The 19,468-nt window shown below is 39.3% G+C and overlaps 1 protein-coding gene across 1 annotated transcript in view; it reads left to right on the forward strand.

Moving 5' to 3' along the window:
• The window catches only part of LOC127653282 (tetratricopeptide repeat protein 39A), a 33,074-nt gene that overhangs the window by 5,770 nt on the left and 7,836 nt on the right, over positions 1–19,468 (forward strand). Inside the window, exons 4-13 of the mRNA XM_052139922.1 lie at positions 620–751; positions 4,875–4,933; positions 5,184–5,251; positions 7,887–7,951; positions 8,127–8,226; positions 8,304–8,369; positions 9,830–9,938; positions 10,123–10,190; positions 10,337–10,396; positions 10,634–10,795. Coding sequence (XP_051995882.1) covers positions 620–751; positions 4,875–4,933; positions 5,184–5,251; positions 7,887–7,951; positions 8,127–8,226; positions 8,304–8,369; positions 9,830–9,938; positions 10,123–10,190; positions 10,337–10,396; positions 10,634–10,795 — 889 coding nt within the window. The remainder of the gene's footprint in view (positions 1–619; positions 752–4,874; positions 4,934–5,183; positions 5,252–7,886; positions 7,952–8,126; positions 8,227–8,303; positions 8,370–9,829; positions 9,939–10,122; positions 10,191–10,336; positions 10,397–10,633; positions 10,796–19,468) is intronic.

The following is a 19,468-nucleotide window of genomic DNA, read 5'->3' on the forward strand; positions in this document are numbered from 1 at the left end:
GGTTTTTAATATCAAATATCATCCTTGAGAATTGCTTCAGGCACGCTCCCTTCACCAGGATGTAAGGTGTTTACCTAAAGCTCACACCCTCGCTGAGCCTGATAATAGTCCTACACACAGACCGATCTCATTAATGTATAGCTTGTAGAGTGACTAACTGTACACTTGGGAGGAAACCAGATGCTTCAAAGGCCCCAACTCTCCTCTTTATTTACAGTCCCCACAGGAAGTGCATAATGCTTGGTTTCACGCTTCAAAACTGTTTTATTACAATACTTGAACAGTGTGTAATTTTTCTGATGTTAAAATATTTGATCATACCCCAGCTTAATATGCAGAGAGAACTGTAAGTAAGTCAATCATAGGATGATTAGTGTAAATACTGTGTCTTGTTATTGCTCTGTTTGTTTGAGAATCCCAACCAGTTTGATGCAGCAACAATCGCTCAACCCATGTAACGTAAAATGATGCAAACCAGATTCGAACTTGTATTGTTCACATGAGAGGCATTTGCTAATTGTTAGGCCTCGGCTCCAACATTTGACTGTATTTACTTTGCATTGTTACAGTATAATTTCCTTGTGTGTGGTTTAAAAGCATATCTTTTGTTGTATTCTAGGTCTAAGGAGAGCATGTACCATGCTCTGATCTATGCCACAGTATTAGAGATGCAAGCCATGATGACCTTCCAACACGATGACATTGTGCATGCTGGGAACACAATGAAGAGCGCTCAAGAGGTGTGCCAGAGGTATCTGGCAAGAGATCACAACATACAACATGCATGATCTGTTTCTTTTGTGTCATGAAGAAGCATTCTTTTTTTTTTTTACCTTTAACCTTTAGGCAAATAGGGTTATTTCCATGTCAGCTGACCAAGTCCTTCAGCTTTGAAATTTGCCTGTGTTTGCATGGAGATCTACAGTGACTGTATGAGTTTAAAAGAGACAGCTGGTCATATCTAATGAGAAATAGAGCTCCGTGGTAAAGACGCTACCACCCCTGGAGTTCGCTAGTGTGAATCGCTGGGTGTGCTGAGTGATTCAAGCCAGGTCTCCTAAGCAACCAAATTTGCCTGGTTGCTAGGGAGGGAGGAGTCACATGGGTAACCTCTTCGGGGTCCCTATAAAGTAGTTCGTTCTCGGTGGGGCATGTGGTAAGTTGAGCGGTGGATGGCGTGAAGCCTCCAAACGTGCTATGTCTCCGTGGCAACGCGCTCAACAGTCACGTGATAAGATGCGCGGGTTGATGGTCTCAGACGTGGAGGCAGCTGGGGTTCGTCCTCCGCCACCCGGATTGAGGCGAGTCACTACCATCCATATTGGGTGAAAGGGGACCCCCATATTATATATATATATAGTTTCTATTGTAGCAGTTGCAAGAAAAAGTATGTGAACCCTTTGGAATTATCTGGTTCTGCATTAATTGCTCATAAAACGTGATCTCATCTTCATCAAAGTCACAAGTTTAGACAAACACAATGTGCTGAAGCTAACAACACACACACACTATAATCTTTAATCTCTTTATTTAAGACATCCAATTAAACATCGGTGGTCTTTGGCAAACTTCAGGTGTGCAGAAATACTTTTGTTGGAAAGCAACTTCCTTTGTGGTGTCCTGCCATTGACACCATTCCTGTTTAATGTTTTCTGGGTTCTGGGACTCCTGTATAGAGATGTTAACCAGTTACAATGATTCCTTCAAGACTTTAGCGGTCACTCTAGGGATGGGGTCGGGATCCAATGGCTCGTGAAAGGGGGGCTCTTTGTTAAAAATCAAGTGGCTCTCTGGGTCTCCCACCATTCACCAACACATGATTGTTTAAAACTTTCTAGAGATACTTTTCCAACAAAGTGTGGGTGCGATTGCAAAGCTTGAAGTCAATGACAGTTTTGATTTCCTTTCTCCCGAATTTTACAGCCTACTCCTGGTGAACAAGGTTTGAAATGAACACTGATGAGGATTTTGCGGATTTTTCATACGGAGTATTTTGCTGATGTACCAGCCACTGTGGAAGGCGACCTGGAAGACATGTCGGATAGATATATATAACAAGAAATTAGACCCAAAGACGAGCGTTTGTCGAAAAGTGGTTTATATTTTGAAAATCAGGCGAAAGAAAAGCCGCCGGTGTGCGTCTGATTTGATGTGCGCGCTGTGAGCTCTGAGTGCAATGAAAGCACTTCTCCAACACATGAACATTCCTAGTTTTCTGGGACTCGTTTCCCAATAACTATTGGTCTTAGCTGTTTTTTTGAACGTTGGTCATTTTTATGTGAAACCATGGTGTTATATAGCACCCGCAAAATGCGACGAGACTCAATCCAGTTCGCAAGCTCTTCTCCAAATGCATTTCATGCACAAGTCATTTTGCTCATCTACCTCCAAAAGGTGTCTTGGTGTGACACATGACAAGAAATGCTGTTTGAAGAAACACACTTTATTATATTTTTAAGAAAATCCAAAAAGAAAAGTCGTCAATGCTCATGTCTGATTCACTGTTCAGAGGTGTTCAGCGGGACCATGTCTCGTGGAGCAAGCACATGTAAAGGGTTATCACTCCTTTTTCTCTGTTTCATTCGTCTGAAAACTGTTTGCAAGAATAATGTCATCTATGAGAATGCTGCAAATGATTTCCGAATATCTCAGGAGGTGCTGTGAGTTCAGTTCACTCTTACACATTGTGAACGCAACTCTGCAGGTTCAGTAATATATACAGGTATCTTTGTATTAAATAAACAAAGACTAAAGTGTTTAAATCATAATAATACAAGACACGTTCACCTTGAACCTAAAATTTAGTAAATTTTTTTTTTCTTTAAGCTGCATAAATATGACCAAAACGTTCGATAAGAACTCATTTGGCAGCATTTTTTGGGAACACAAGGGAATTTATTAGGCTTATTTATTATGATGATTATTATAATTATCTTTACATTTATAATTGTCTTTAGTTCTTAATTTGCACCTGTTGCCGCATACTGATACTTGCATGATGGCAAATGGAGCCGTTGGAGATGGTAAATGTTTGGATTTGGGGAGGTGGTTATATATAAGATTCTTTAATCACTTCGTTATTTGTATTGGTTTTTCGTTTCATTTAAAGTGCAATTTAAATTTACAAATGTCTTTTGTTCAAGTTTTTTCGTGTTTCAATACATTTATTTAATTTTTAAAGTAAAATCAATAAAGCAAAAATATTCACCGACCTTGGATTATATTGATCATATAATCTGATATTTTAAATGCGATTATCATTTAAATGTTTTTTACGTAACGCCCAGCCCAAAAGGGAAGTAAAATATTTAATGAAGTAAAATTAAGTCATTTTATGGAGACCCGCACAAACACGTGTACTCAATTCGATATATTGCAACATGTTACCTATTAATATTGGCATATTTGTTTGTTTTTGAGTAGTCTATGGGCAATATAAACATTGTATTTTATTGAAAAACTTAGTAAAATAGTAAATTATTCGTTTATGTTATGGCTCTTTTGAAAAAATGCATCAACCAAAAATGTAAAAATTGGCTCCTTAGTGAAAAAGGTTCCCGATCCCTGCTCTAGGGTTTTTTTTTACTCATTGAGCAATCTGCGTTGTGCCCTTTAAGTCATCTTTGCTGGACGGCCACTTCTAGGGAGAGTACCCACAGTACTAAATCACCTCCATTTATAGACAATATTGTCTAACTGTGGACAGATGAATATCTAAGCTAACCCTTTCCAACTTTAAGCTACATTTCTAGATTGTAGGTCATCGGAGATCTCTATTTGTGAGGCATGGCCCATGTCAGCAGATGCTTCTTGTGAAAAGCAAACAAAACATTTTTTGAGTGCTTTTTATAAGTCAAAGTAACTCTAGCCCACACCTCCAATCTCATCTCATTAATTGAATGCCATGTATGCCAACTCCTGAGTTTGAGCTTTTGTTGAAGTCGTTAGCCAATGGGGCTCACATACTTTTTCCCAACCTACACTGTGAATGTTTTAATGATCTTTTAAATATGTACAAGAACAATACAATCATTTGTGTGTCATTAGTTCAGACAGATTGTTCATTATTGTAGCTTAGATGAAGATCAACCCAGATTTGTAGACAAATGTGTAAATAAATGCATGTAATTCCAAAGGGTTCACATACTTTTTCTTGCCACTGTATAATAATCAACTTAAAATCAATAGTTTTATATTTTTCCATGGTTTTTCATTCGATTATGTATTTCGCAATGCTTCATGGGATTGTAGTTCATGCCCTCGTGAAAGACATCAAGTACACATTCTTGTACCTTTGTCCGATTTTCAAGCACTTTATTACTTCAAATCAAAGTTTGCAATATTGTGGTTCACCAACGAGTTGGTTGGTTTGGTTCTCGTTAAACAGTGCCTAGTTATGCATAGCCACGTTTTGGTCTATCAGCATGCATTTTGGTCCAGTTTGCAGTTTTCTGTATTCCCAGTATTCTGGCGAAGAACCGCCCACTTAGACAGGAAAAGTCTCTTTGAGGGGAATGAAAAGCAACTGATGACAAATTGTTTTGTATTACATGAAATTTTGGGGTGGGCTTATCTGAAATAGTTGATACCAGCATGGAATAAACTCCACAGCAGTGTCGATCCGTGATTGGTAGTACAGAAAACACAGAAGTGTGAATGTGCTTAAAATATCAGCCCGGTAAACTTGCAACAAAAACCAGCAAGTCAATAAATGGCCAGTCCAGGAAGAGTGATGCACACAGCTGCCAGAAATGGCAAAGCTTGGAAAGTGTGGAATTGGCGGTTTTAACCAGCTCTTGCCATTTTTGCATGATAGACGTTTCAGTCTGTCTGAGATTGAGAACATTTCTTCAGTTATTATTGTTCTTTCTCAGGTTTCGTAAGAAGTCTGGTGGTCTCGGGAGCCGAGGAGCAAACGATGATCTCTCGGAAGGTGAGATTTTTCAAAAAAGGCCTGTTTGTCTATTATAGGAGGAACAAAAAAATCAAAAATCATTAATTTTTTTTTTAATTGTTTGTCCTTCTAGAATGATGAACGTAGTAAATAAGTAATAGTCAGAGTAGCTTCATGAACTGTTTACATTCTTTTTTTTTTTTTTTAGCATATCAGAATTATTGGCCATTTTATGATCCAAGGTTTTACCAATGCCTTGAACTAGCTGTCTTTTGTTAATGTGTTACAGAGCAGCTCCATGCTGAAGTGTGTTATGCCGAGTGTTCACTACACAGGGCTGCTCTTTCATTCTTACAGGTTTGATGCACATTTCAAAACAAACGTCTATAACTCACACACACACACACAATCTCAGATGTTTCATTAACACTTTGTGCATTTTGGTGGTTATAATATAGTCTGATGTAGTTATGACATGGGTTGACACTACACTTAACTATGGTGCTTGCTAAGGGTTTTTAAAACCCCTAACGGTATCAAACTACTGTGCAATGGACATGAGTGTTGCCTCAAATCATGAGGCATGTTGAGGAGAGGAGACAATGTTATTTTTCGGTGATTTAAAGACTCTGTCCGGTCAGCGCCTCTTCTATGAGTTGTGAATGTCCCGATCTGAGGGGGACAGATTGAAACTGCACCCGGCTGATGCACACTCTCATGCGCGCTTGCTGCAGCTAGATTATAACGTGATTGCTCGCGATTTATTGAATCTTAATATATGTCACTGTGTGTTTCTTATCGTGAAGAAAACTGGCAATACACAGATTTATTAATATGAGAGAGTTTGTTTTATTTGTGAGTTAAAAATAGATTGAAGTGAACAGGAAGGTGAGAGCGTAAGTCTTCGCCCCCATTACACACGGTAACAAAATACGTTTATGATTTGTTTTTGTTTTGGCTTGTTTTCAAATAAAAATATAAAAAATATTAAAATATAAAACCCCTTAAAAACAATGTACATTTACTTTAGCAATAATACTGCAGAAGAAAAAAATATTTTCTGAGAATTATGAATATAATATAATAAAAATACAAATATTTTAAATTGTCTAAACATTCTTAAAACAAGATAAATTCACCCGAGAAGCAACATATAAGAGATATTTAGACTTGCTTTTAGAGAATAGATTAAAATATATAAATATTTTATATGTTGCTTCTCAAGTAAAGTTTATCTTGTTTTAAGAATTTTTAGACTATTTAAAACAAGACAAAAACACTTGATGAAAATGGGATTTTTTTTGCAGTAAATTTGTTTTACTGAATTAAACTTAATACAGTTTTGCCCTTTAATTCAATGAATGTATTTGCGGTATTTTTAAAAGATGTTTGTCCTCTTTATTGTTAGCAAGCATGTTTAATACAACCTTTTAAGTCAGGCACAATCTGAATAATCAGTTAAGAGCTGATGAATAACCGTTGCAATAATCGCAGAATAGTCGAATAATCGTTAGATTAATCGATTATCAAAATAATCGTTAGTTGCAGCCCTAAACACAAACACTTGAATTGAGTAAACCCATCAAAATTAGATGCGTCAATATAACTCAAATAATTCTCTTTTATTTCTTTAAGTACTAACTAGTGAAAGTGAATGCTAGCATGCTAAATGCATGCTGGGTGGAAACGCTACAGAGTGTAGTTTAGTGACTATGTTATATTCAGAACATATACACTCACCTAAAGGATTATTAGGAACACCTGTTCATTTTCTCATTAATGCAATTATCTAATCAACCAATCACATGGCAGTTGCTTCAATGCATTTAGGGGTGTGGTCCTGGTCAAGACAATCTCCTGAACTCCAAACTGAATGTCAGAATGGGAAAGAAAGGTGATTTAAGCAATTTTGAGCGTGGCATGGTTGTTGGTGCCAGACGGGCCGGTCTGAGTATTTCACAATCTGCTCAGTTACTGGGATTTTCACGCACAACCATTTCTAGGGTTTACAAAGAATGGTGTGAAAAGGGAAAAACATCCAGTATGCGGCAGTCCTGTGGGCTGAAAATGCCTTGTTGATGCTAGAGGTCAGAGGAGAATGGGCCGACTGATTCAAGCTGATAGAAGAGCAACTTTGCCTGAAATAACCACTCGTTACAACCGAGGTATGCAGCAAAGCATTTGTGAAGCCACAACACGCACAACCTTGAGGCGGATGGACTACAACAGCAGAAGACCCCACCGGTACCACTCATCTCCACTACAAATAGGAAAAAGAGGCTACAATTTGCAAGAGCTCACCAAAATTGGACAGTTGAAGACTGGAAAAATGTTGCCTGGTCTGATGAGTCTCGATTTCTGTTGAGACACTCAGATGGTAGAGTCAGAATTTGGCGTAAACAGAATGAGAACATGGATCCATCATGCCTTGTTACCACTGTGCAGGCTGGTGGTGGTGGTGTAATGGTGTGGGGGATGTTTTCTTGGCACACTTTAGGGCCCTTATTGCCAATTGGGCATCGTTTAAATGCCACGGCCTACCTGAGCATTGTTTCTGACCATGTCCATCCCTTTATGGCCACCATGTACCCATCCTCTGATGGCTACTTCCAGCAGGATAATGCACCATGTCACAAAGCTCGAATCATTTCAAATTGGTTTCTTGAACATGACAATGAGTTCACTGTACTAAAATGGCCCCCACAGTCACCAGATCTCAACCCAATAGAGCATCTTTGGGATGTGGTGGAACGGGAGCTTCGTGCCCTGGATGTGCATCCCACAAATCTCCATCAACTGCAAGATGCTATCCTATCAATATGGGCCAACATTTCTAAAGAATGCTTTCAGCACCTTGTTGAATCAATGCCACGTAGAATTAAGGCAGTTCTGAAGGCGAAAGGGGGTCAAACACAGTATTAGTATGGTGTTCCTAATAATCCTTTAGGTGAGTTTTTATATATATTTATTCTGTGTGTGTGTTTGTTGACAGGATGAGAACATGGTGAGTTTCATCAAAGGAGGAATCAAAGTTCGGAACAGTTTCCTCATATACAAGTAAGTCTGTAGAAATAGAAGAATTTCAAGAAAGTAAAATGTATTTTTATTGTGTGAAAATGAGCAATAGAATCGTCCTATCTTAGAATCCCATGTGTGTTACCAACACCATTGAACAGTATTGATCTGTTCTGCAAGTAGACCTGCTGTTAATGACATCATTATTCTCATGCAGGGAGCTGCACGCCTTCATCCAGTCAGATACCTCTTTCAAAGGACCAAACCACAAGCATTTACAGGGGGGAGTTTCTTTTGGAATTGGAGCTTTCAACTTGGTATGTTCCACTTGTGTGCTGCTGTATTGCACCTAAATGATGAATATATAAAAAAACATATTTTCTGTCACACACAGACTCTTTCACTGTTTCCTGCCCGGATACTCAAGCTGCTGGAGTTTGCAGGCTTTTGTGGAGATAAGGTATTTCACTTTAAATTTTAGATGTCCAAAATGTAAATTTGAAAAATTACAAAATTACCAAAAAATAGTTTTATCTACAAATAATTACATTTATTAAACGATAAAATAAAGATAAAATTTTTAAAGTTATTAAAATGCCCAAAAATTAGGGCTGTTGATTTAGCGCGTTAATTCAGTGAAAAATAATGCGTTAAAAATATTAACGCAATTAATTGCAATGCCCCCGGATTGTAATAAGGAAAATTCCTGAGTAATGCATGCTTGTAGTACCACCTGTTTACTCCAGAGGGCAGTAAGTGAAACTTCAACTGTATGAGCAACACACAGTTTACACAGTGAAGAAAAAACCATCCAGCAGCAGCAACACAAACATGCGTTACAAATAATTGAAGCGCAAATTCGAACTAAGGGATCTCAAATGTTTTCTAAGTAGTAAACTATATTTATCTTGACACAGTGACCTAAAACATTTTATGTTTATGACGCAACGTGTCATTTTTATTTGAAGTATTTTTCAAATAATTTTTCAACCAGTTTTAAGAGAAATGTCTGTATTTTTAAATTTTTCATGTTTAAAAATGCAATCAGTCATTTAAAAGTTTTACTTCTAAGGAAATTATTTGTAATTTTGAAACCCATTTGTAAAATCACGAGCACTTGCATGAGATGACTCATATTAGCGACCTCATTAAAGCCGTTTAATTGTACATGGAGAGATGTTTGGATCACATGACCAGCCGAATACTACTCGCTTAATATCGGTAACTGCCCCGTTATTGGACACTTTCATTCATGGATTAAATTGTGAATTTCTCAAAATGGCATCGGTAACTGAAAATTATGATGCTGCATGCTCTCAGGTATCCAAGACAATGTAAAAAATGCACTTAAAGTTGCTTTAAAAAATTTTTTTAATAAGAATTGTGCATTTTACTAAGATACAAATAAAAAAAAGTTATATTTTAAAATGTAAACATTTAAGTACAAAAAAATAAGAATTTTGAATATCAACAGGTATATTTTGGGGCTTTTTTCAACCCAATGTTTAAAGAGAAATGTCTGTGTATTTCCTTATTTTTATATGCTGTTTTTTTATTTATCTTTAAATTTAAATTAGAGGTTGCTTAAGAAATTGTATATATATATAATTGTTTTAATTATATTTTATGAAAGTTATTAAAATGTAACATTTTAAAAATGCCAAATTAATTATTATTATTTTATTTAATTTTTGCATATTGACATTTAAACTTTAAAATAATTTTCAGAGGACGTTTTTCAACTAATTTTTAGAGACATTAATATTAAGTATATTTATAATAAATATTTGATTAATTATGTATTGTATTTTTTTATTCTTTTAAACTAATATATATATAGATATATATATTAATGATTAAATATGATAATGTTTATGAATATTTAATAATAGTATTTTTTTTTTGTATGTGTGTGTGTAGGAGTTTGGCATCTCTCAGCTGTACGCCGGTGCTACCTCTCACACCCTGCGCTCTATGCTGTGTGCTCTTCTCCTGCTCTGCTTCTACACGTTCCTCTCCTTTATTTTGGGTAACTGCTCTTCATCTATACCATGAAGTGTTTGTGTGATAATTAATTTATTGATATACACATTACATGTCGTCAGTAGTACATCAGTAGTCTTAGTATTTTTGTGTTCAGATATTCACAATAGCTGAGATGAGCTCTGATTAATAAGAATATAATTATTCATGTGAATGTATAATTTATGTAGGTACAGGAGAGGGGGATGTAGAAGATGCAGAGAAGCTTCTGAAGCCGTTCCAACTGCGATACCCACGTGTACGTCTGTGACCGTCTTTCTCTCTTCATCTTTATCATTTTTGATTTGGTCTTTCAGACAGAAGCATGATTCAGTTTAATTCTTGTTAGTTTGTTTTTTAATGTAATTGGTGTTTTTGAAGCTACTGTTCTGATTTTTTCTCCAGGGAGCGATTTTCCTCTTCTTTGCAGGTCGAGCAGAAGAGATCAAGGGCAACATTGATGAGGTGAGAAGAGAACATTTATCAGAATAATGCAATACTGGTGTTTTATGTTGAATTTAATCGCATAGCATTTTTTTTCTGTCATTTAAATGGCTTTAATGCTGTCAGCCTGATTGGAAAACAGTTTTTCATAGAACCTCTCTGAGTGACTGATAATTGTCCGGCATGCAGAAACCCAGAGAACACTTTAGCCTTTACAGTGACTAACATCATTGGATTGTTGTACTTCTGTATGTCCAGGCGGTGGCGCTGTTTGAGGATGGCTGTAAGGCACAGCATGCATGGAAACAGTTCCATCACATGTGCTACTGGGAGCTGATGTGGTGTTTCACCTATAAGAGGCACTGGAAGATGGCGTACTTCTACGCAGACCTGCTTAGTAAGGAGAGCCGCTGGTCGAAGGTGAAACCGCTTTTCGCAAACCGCAAAAATTGCAAGAGCTTTCAAGTATCACAAGCTCTAATCTGATTGGATGGTTTTACACAATTTCCAGAAGACAGGGTGCACAGGTTTATATCAGTCTGCTGGGAATCAAAGTGGTGTTTACAAGGTACCAGGTAGTGTTGGTTTGAAGTCCACCTTAGTCGAGTCCGAGTCAAGTCTGAGTCTTTAAACAATTGAGTCTGAGTCCAAAATGGGCAGAGTTGACTGAAGACCGAGTCCATAATGGGCCGAGTTCGAGTTGAGTCAGAGTCCAAAAGGGTGCGAGTCGGACAAGACCGAATCCATAACAGGCCGAGGTCGAGTCAGAGTCGAGTCAGTCTAAAAGTGGCAGAGTCGGACTCAAGACCGAGTTGAGTCTGAGTCCAAAAGGGGCCGAGTTGGACTGAAGAACGAGTCCATATCAGATCGAGTTCAAGTTGAGTCCGAGTCGAATAGGGGCAGAGTCGGACACAAGACCAAGTCCATAACAGGCTGAGTTTGAGTCGAGTCCGAGTTTAGTCCGAGTCTAAAAGGGGCCGAGTTGGACTGAAGTCTGAGTCCAAAAGGGGCCGAGTCGGACTCAAGACCAAGTCCATAACAGGCCGAGTTTGAGTTGAGTCCGAGTCGAATGGGGCAGAGTTGGACTCAAGACCAAGTCCATAACAGGCCGAGTTCGAGTCGAGTCCGAATGAATCTTTTCAAGAATTCAATTAAATTAACTGAAAACTGAATTAAAATTGTTACCGTAAACTTAACATCATTATTTTAAGATATTTTAAACTTCACAACTAAGAAAAATGTTTGTCAGTATAAATGTAACAAAAACCCCTCTGTTGCATTTTATAATCACATTTTATCATTAGTATCCTGCTGAACAGGCTTCAAAGTGGTTTCAGTATGAAAGCCTGTGCTTCAGGTGTATGAAGACAAAACTGTCATATAGCGATTCATATAGCGTTCTGTTGACATTTCAATTATTTGTTGATTTTTCCCCTCCACTCAAACATACACTAAAGAAAGTAAAAGCTGCGTTAGTCATTACAACCAAGGTTATTATGTTTCGAATTTTAATTTAGTTTTTATTTCTTCATTTTCAATTTGTCAATTCAGTTTAATGTAGTTTTATTTAAAATTAGCCCTATCTAAAGAAATAATAGTCTATAATGAGATTTCATTCTGAATCTTTGTTCTCTATCTGCCGACTGATTTGGGAAAATACAGTACATACAAATAAGTCAACACAGTAGTAATTAGCACTCGCTGAGAAGTTACGACTCACGATTTGACTGCAAACGCTACATCCAAAAACACTGGAAAAGCCCACTGCTAATATTAGGGCCATGTCGTCACAGATGCAATTTTACCAGTTGTCAGGTCCCGTGTCATGCAAAACTGCCTTGTTTAGTTTCTATTACATTGGACATATATACCTTTAAGTCTTTGTTTTCATCGTGCCAGCCACCTTGGTAGTCGATGTTATACAGTACTCTCTGTATTAACATTCAAGCATATTGGTTGACTGATGAGTGTGCTTGTGCACGTGCATATGTGTGTGTGTGCATGTTTACTTAAACACAGTGAAACAACTCTGGCTACGTCTACGACTTCAGGGGGTAATACAGCTGCATGCAGACAGATGTGTTCATTCATTTCTGTTTTGTTATTTAGTTTTTCATTGAATCGCAAATGTCATGGACTCGGCTGGACTCTGAAAAAAATCCAGAGTCCCAAAGGCCCGAGTCCGAGTCAAGTCTGAGTAAAACTGCATCCGAGTCCTTGACAGGTCCAAGTCCATTAAAATTGGACTCATGACTCTGACTCGAGTCTGAGTCCAAACTCGAGTACCCCAACTCTAGTACCAAGTGTTGCTTTGAGGGCTGGCAACTAGAAGGTTGCAGGTTAGATCAACAAAGGAGCGAGCCATGAGTAGTGATAGACTGAAATATTGGCCAGGACGATTAATGCAATTTATTGTATCCGCTGATAACTATATAATAACTACAGTATGTTTGCCTGATTAACAGAAGTGTTAACTTTCCAGGGTTTCATTTCCAAAATCTACCAGTAGATTTGTCAATGGATAGTCAACATTTTTCTCCCAATTTGGCGTGCCCAATTCCCAATGTGCTTTTTTAAGTTCTAGTGGTGGCGTAGTGACTCACCTCAATCTGGGTGGCGGAGGACGAATCTCAGTTGCTTCCATGTCTGAGACTGTCAATCCACGCATCTTATCACGTGGCTTGTTGAGCGAGTGTGTTTGCTTCACGCAATTCTCCGCAGCATCCATGCACAACTCACCACGTGCCCAACTTAGAGCGAGAACCACATTATAGTGACCATGAGGAGGTTCCCCCAAGGTGGGTGACTCTACCCACCCTAGCAACTGGGCCAATTGGTTGCTTAGGAGACCTGGCTGGAGCTCTAAAGTTTCTTTCACATATAACCTCTGGGGTTGAACTGTATGTAAATCACTTGAATAAAACGAAACATTAGAATGTCATTGGCAACATGGGCAGTCACCCAAGGTGGCATATTGTGTGTGTCGGCATGTGGCGGCAGCACCCCTTCCCTCTCATTGATTATCATTTATAATCGGAGCCTCTTGCTCTCCACGCTTCTTGAAATTGCACAGAGAAATTTAGTTGCCGTGACCGCCAGCAACTAGCATGGTTGACTTTCCAGTACAGCAGTGGATTGTCCGAACGGCGAAGATTTGGCTCACTGGGGTAGGTCTGCACTTCAATGTGTGGTGTGTTGTCACCAGGTTGACACAAGACTGTGGGATTTGTGTGTGTAAATCTCTCTCTCAGACATCAGAAGCAGATGCAGATGAAGAGCTTATCTCCCTTCTCAACTCTTCAAAAGGGGCTAGTGCTGTAACAGCCTTTTCCAGTACCCCCCACTGGTTGGCATACTCCACTGTATGCACACAGAGCCCGTTTCTATGCAATGAGGCTCTCGATCATGTAGTATGTACTGTTCCACCTCATTCGTACATCTTGTTGCAGACGCTTGGGCAGCATGTTCAGCTCCACTTGAATGTCCTCCAAGTGTGAATACGCAAGTGGCGAGAGCTTGAAGTGAGCCAGAATTTTTCTGCCGATAGCCAGTGCATCACTTACACTATGCTGTGATAGCAGTTCCTCATTCACAATAAGTTGCAAGGTATAGCAAGCATCCCAAACTGGCAACTCCAAGGCAATCCATTGCTTTTATTACGTTACTGGCATTCACTCTTAAAATGACATGGACTTTCCTCTCCCAATTTTCCATGCATTTAACATCCCCCCATTGCTGTAGCGATGGACTCTCCTGTGTGTGAGCCATGAAACTGCTTAGCCTGCAGCGCTACTTTTTGCAAAGTAAAACTCGAGTCTATCCTCTATGCAGTCAAACTTAGTAATGACATTGGACACACGTCTGAGCTCCAGATGTCAGTTCTGAAACTAACCATGCCAACGTTTTCCAAGCATTTCAAAATAAATTTGCACACTTGCTTGAACTTATTTGGGATAGCCGTTTCGGAGATGGAATGCCGGTTTGGCAACTTGTAGCGAGGCTCCAAATGTTCGATTAAGCATAAAAAACCCACATTTTCAACAACAGAAAGGGGTTGGTCATCCAGCACATTGAATTCAGTGACTTTCTCTGGTATCAGCTTTGCTTTGTTGCTGTCTGGATGGAGTTTCTCGCTTCTGAATTATTTCCAGCAATGTTTGTTCTTGCGGCAAGCATTTCTTCTTGGCACTCATTGCCTGTATAAATTCGGCATACTCCTTTCCATTATGCTTTTGCAAGTTGTGTTAATCAAGTTCATGGTGTTGACGTTTCCAATGCTGCTGCCACCCCTAGAAACACTCACATTGCATCAATTGCACTCACACACACTCACACACCAATGACGGCAGAGCTGCCATGCAAGGTGCTAGCCTGCCATTGGGAGCAACTTGGGGTTCAGTGTCTTGTCCAAGGACACTTCGGCCACATGTGGGCCAGGAATCGATCCGCCAACCCTGCGATTAGTGGCCTATGTGCTCTACCACCTGAGCCAAAGCCACCCCACAAGGCTGAAACATACTGTACATAAATGCAGATGCTTCCATTTATACAAGCTATTTTTCATGCGTTGTGGCGTTCCAAAATGTGTCACACCACAATTCATTACACAACGCAAGTATGCGGTGCATTCTCAACATTACCACACGGGGTGCTATAGCGGGCGTTATTGTGAAATTTGTCCATATACAGTAAGTTATTTTCTTTCAAGTCTACTATTGTCATGACGGAGCTACAGTTTGAAGAGAATATATTGCTAAGAACGTAAGTTAAAGTCAGTATATTTATTAACTTAACTGAATAATAGCAAATCCAGTTTAATGCTAACAGACTTTTGAAGGTAACTGTATTGCACCAAACACTGAGGTTTGTTAATGCTACTATAATGAAAGAGTGCACATTATGTTCAGACCGTTAGCCAAGTGCTCGCATCTGCATACGCGTACTTGCTTTAAGTATGTTTCTGGTCTTAAAAGCTTAAGTGTGTAATATTTGCACCACAAGCGTCACCAAATCACAAAAATAATTTTCAAACAGATTCTAGATAACCCCTCTCTTTTGGTCTTCCATTGGGTGTACAAACAGATAGTCTCATGCCATTGGTCGAGCCAATGCTGCTGTGTTGGGCTGGACGGGCCGCTTAACCTTTAACAATGCACTTTTTGGTGAAATCAATCTACAAATGACTTACTTATAGATGACATATTAGAGGAATAGTTCACCCAAAAATTCTAATTCTCTCATCATTTACCCACCCTCAAGCCATCCCAGATGAGTATGAATTTTTTCATAATAACACAAATTGTGATTTTTAGAAGAATATTTCAGCTATGTACAGTGAGGAAAATAAGTATTTGAACACCCTGCTATTTTGCAAGTTCTCCCACTTGGAAATCATGGAGGGGTCTGAAATTGTCATCGTAGGTTCATGTCCACTGTGAGAGACATAATCTAAAAAAAAAAATCCAGAAATCACAATGTATGATTTTTTAACTATTTATTTGTATGATACAGCTGCAAATAAGTATATGAACACCTGTCTATCAGCTAGAATTCTGACCCTCAAAGACCTGTTAGTCTGCCTTTAAAATGTCCACCTCCACTCCATTTATTATCCTAAATTAGATGCACCTGTTTGAGGTCGTTAGCTGCATAAAGACACCTGTCCACCCCATACAATCAGTAAGAATCCAACTACTAACATGGCCAAGACCAAAGAGCTGTCCAAAGACACTAGAGACAAAATTGTACACCTCCACAAGGCTGGAAAGGGCTACGGGAAATTGCCAAGCAGCTTGGTGAAAAAAGGTCCACTGTTGGAGCAATCATTAGAAAATGGAAGAAGCTAAACATGACTGTCAATCTCCCTCAGACTGGGGCTCCATGCAAGATCTCACCTCGTGGGGTCTCAATGATCCTAAGAAAGGTGAGAAATCAGCCCAGAACTACACGGGAGGAGCTGGTCAATGACCTGAAAAGAGCTGGGACCACCGCTTCCAAGGTTACTGTTGGTAATACACTAAGACGTCATGGTTTGAAATCATGCATGGCACGGAAGGTTCCCCTGCTTAAACCAGCACATGTCAAGGCCCGTCTTAAGTTTGCCAATGACCATTTGGATGATCCAGAGGAGTCATGGGAGAAAGTCATGTGGTCAGATGAGACCAACATAGAACTTTTTGGTCATAATTCCACTAACCGTGTTTGGAGGAAGAAGAATGATGAGTACCATCCCAAGAACACCATCCCTACTGTGAAGCATGGGGGTGGTAGCATCATGCTTTGGGGGTGTTTTTCTGCACATGGGACAGGGCTGACTGCACTGTATTAAGGAGAGGATGACCGGGCCATGTATTGCGAGATTTTGGGGAACAACCTCCTTCCCTCAGTTAGAGCATTGAAGATGGGTCGAGGCTGGGTCTTCCAACATGACAATGACCCGAAGCACACAGCCAGGATAACCAAGGAGTGGCTCTGTAAGAAGCATATCAAGGTTCTGGCGTGGCCTAGCCAGTCTCCAGACCTAAACCCAATAGAGAATCTTTGGAGGGAGCTCAAACTCCGTGTTTCTCAGCGACAGCCCAGAAACCTGACTGATCTAGAGAAGATCTGTGTGGAGGAGTGGGCCAAAATCCCTCCTGCAGTGTGTGCAAACCTGGTGAAAAACTACAGGAAACGTTTGACAAATAAATAGTTAAAAAATCATACATTGTGATTTCTGGATTTCTTTTTTTAGATTATGTCTCTCACAGTGGACATGCACCTACGATGACAATTTCAGACCCCTCCATGATTTCTAAGTGGGAGAACTTGCAAAATAGCAGGGTGTTCAAATACTTATTTTCCTCACTGTATGTCCAATGCAAGTCTACAGGGTCCAAAATTTGCACATGATTAACCAAGCACATGAAGGCAGAATATAAGTAATCCATATGACTCCAGTGGATAAATCCATGTCTTCAGAAGTGATATGATGGGTTTGGGTGAGAATCAGATAAAAAAAAAAAAAAAAATTATAATATTATATTTAGGTATAATAATAAAAAAAAAAAAACATTTAAAAAGTTTAATGTTATAGATTGACAAATTCTGAGACTTTCAGCCTAAGAAACTGCTGAAAAAAATCCCCAATCTTGTCACCTGTAACTGAGTATAACTTTGTGTTGATATGACAAAGCAGTCTCCAAGTGTCCAAAAGCCTCTCCAAACAAATAAAACATAATAATTGTACATAAGAACTACTTTCACATGCAAACACAACAATGATTTAAGGTTTGCATAGCATACAGACATGATTTTGTAATGAGATTTCACAAAATGGGTTTCATTCTGTGCCATTTGAGTCATCATTTAGTCTGGGCCATGTACTTGGCGCCATCTCCTGGTGTCCACATTTAATTTGAGTGATTGATCACATGACTCTCTACCCACTATCGCCACTGGCTGGAGCAATATGAACCCAATCCGGTTACTTTTTGGGCTCATTTTAATGGTAATCACCTCTTAAGTAATGGTATTTGATATTTTGTGTTATGTTTATAAGCAAAAAAGTGGCATATGAACAACACTTGTTCACATGTAACTTACTGTATGTCAAAGACGTGCTCTTAGCTTTATTGTTTGTCTGTGAGTAAAACAGATAGGCTGGTTGTATTCTAATCTTTGAGAGCTTTCCAACAACATATGACACATGGCTTTTTGATGAGTTTGATGTTTTTACCAATTACATAACAGAACACTTCTGATTTGTCTGCAAATTTCAAAGCTCTTGTTCAGTTTTGGTCATAATGACTACATACAATGAAAAGAGCCCTAAGAGCTCTTCAATCTTAGAGTTTTTGTTTTTGGTGATTTGCATTCTTCATGCATATCAACACCTACTGGCAGAGAGGAGAATTTATAGTAAAAAAGGACAGAAATATTAAGGTGGTATCAGCAGATCATGTGGCCGTTGGAAGCTCATTCCACCACAGTGGATCAGAAAAAGATCATGAAATAGACTTTGAGCATATTTGTGATGGGACCACCAGGAGCCGCTCGTTCATAGATCGCAGAGAGCGAGTTGGAGCATAGACCTGGAGAAAAGAATTGAATTGAGGATTCACTTTCCATTTGCCAGTCCTGAAGGCCAGAGTTAAAGCCTTGAATTTGATACGGGGAGCTACAGGTAGCTAGTAAAGTGAAATCAAGAGTGGGGTGACATGAGCCCTTTTTGGCTGATTGAAGACAAGATGCACTGCTACATTCTGGATCATCTTCAGTGTCTTGATTGTTTTCACTGGGAGGCCAGCCAAAGCATTACAGTAGTGCATTTTTTAAATGACCAGAGCTTGGACCATGATCTGAGCAGCATATTTAGACATAAAAGGTCTGATTTCTCTGATGTTATAGACTGTGAATCTGCAAGACCACTCCAAGGTTCTGAGCTGTTCTGGTTGGTGTTCGTGTAGTTGAACCAAAATGAATAGTGAGGTTGTGGTCAACAGATGGGTTGGCTGGGATCACTAGGAGTTCTGTCTTGGCAAAGTTGAGATGAAGGTAGCGTTTCTTCATCCAGGCCAAAGTGTCAGAGAGCCAGGCAGAGATACAAGCAGAGACAGTAGGCACATCAGGCTGGACAGGTAGAGCTGCTTGTCATCTGTGTAGCAGTGGTAGGAAAAGCCATGTGCCTCAATGATCAGTCCGAGTGATGTTGTGTATATTGAGAAGAGGAGGGGTCCAAGCACTGATACTTGAGGAACACCAGTGGTCAGCTGGTGTGACTTGGACACCTCTCCTCTCCAGTAAACCTTGAAAGATCTGCCAATGAGGTGATTCAACTAATCCAAGCACAGATCCTGTGATGCCCAGGTAAGAGAGGGTGGACAGGAGAATCTTGTGGTTCACTGTGTTGAAAGTAGCAGACAAGCAGAATGGGGACAGATGATTTGGAGTTAGCTCTTGCCAGTCGCAGGGTTTCAGCTACAGACAAGGGGCAGTCTCTGTTGAGTGTCCTTTATTGAAGCCAGAATGATGTCTGTCGAGTAGGTTGTTCTGTGAGAGAAAAGCAGCCAACTGGTTGAATATGACCCTCTCAATAGTTTTAGACAGGAAAGG

This window comes from Xyrauchen texanus, chromosome 12, assembly GCF_025860055.1.
Source record: "Xyrauchen texanus isolate HMW12.3.18 chromosome 12, RBS_HiC_50CHRs, whole genome shotgun sequence".
NCBI classification, from domain to species: domain Eukaryota; kingdom Metazoa; phylum Chordata; class Actinopteri; order Cypriniformes; family Catostomidae; genus Xyrauchen; species Xyrauchen texanus.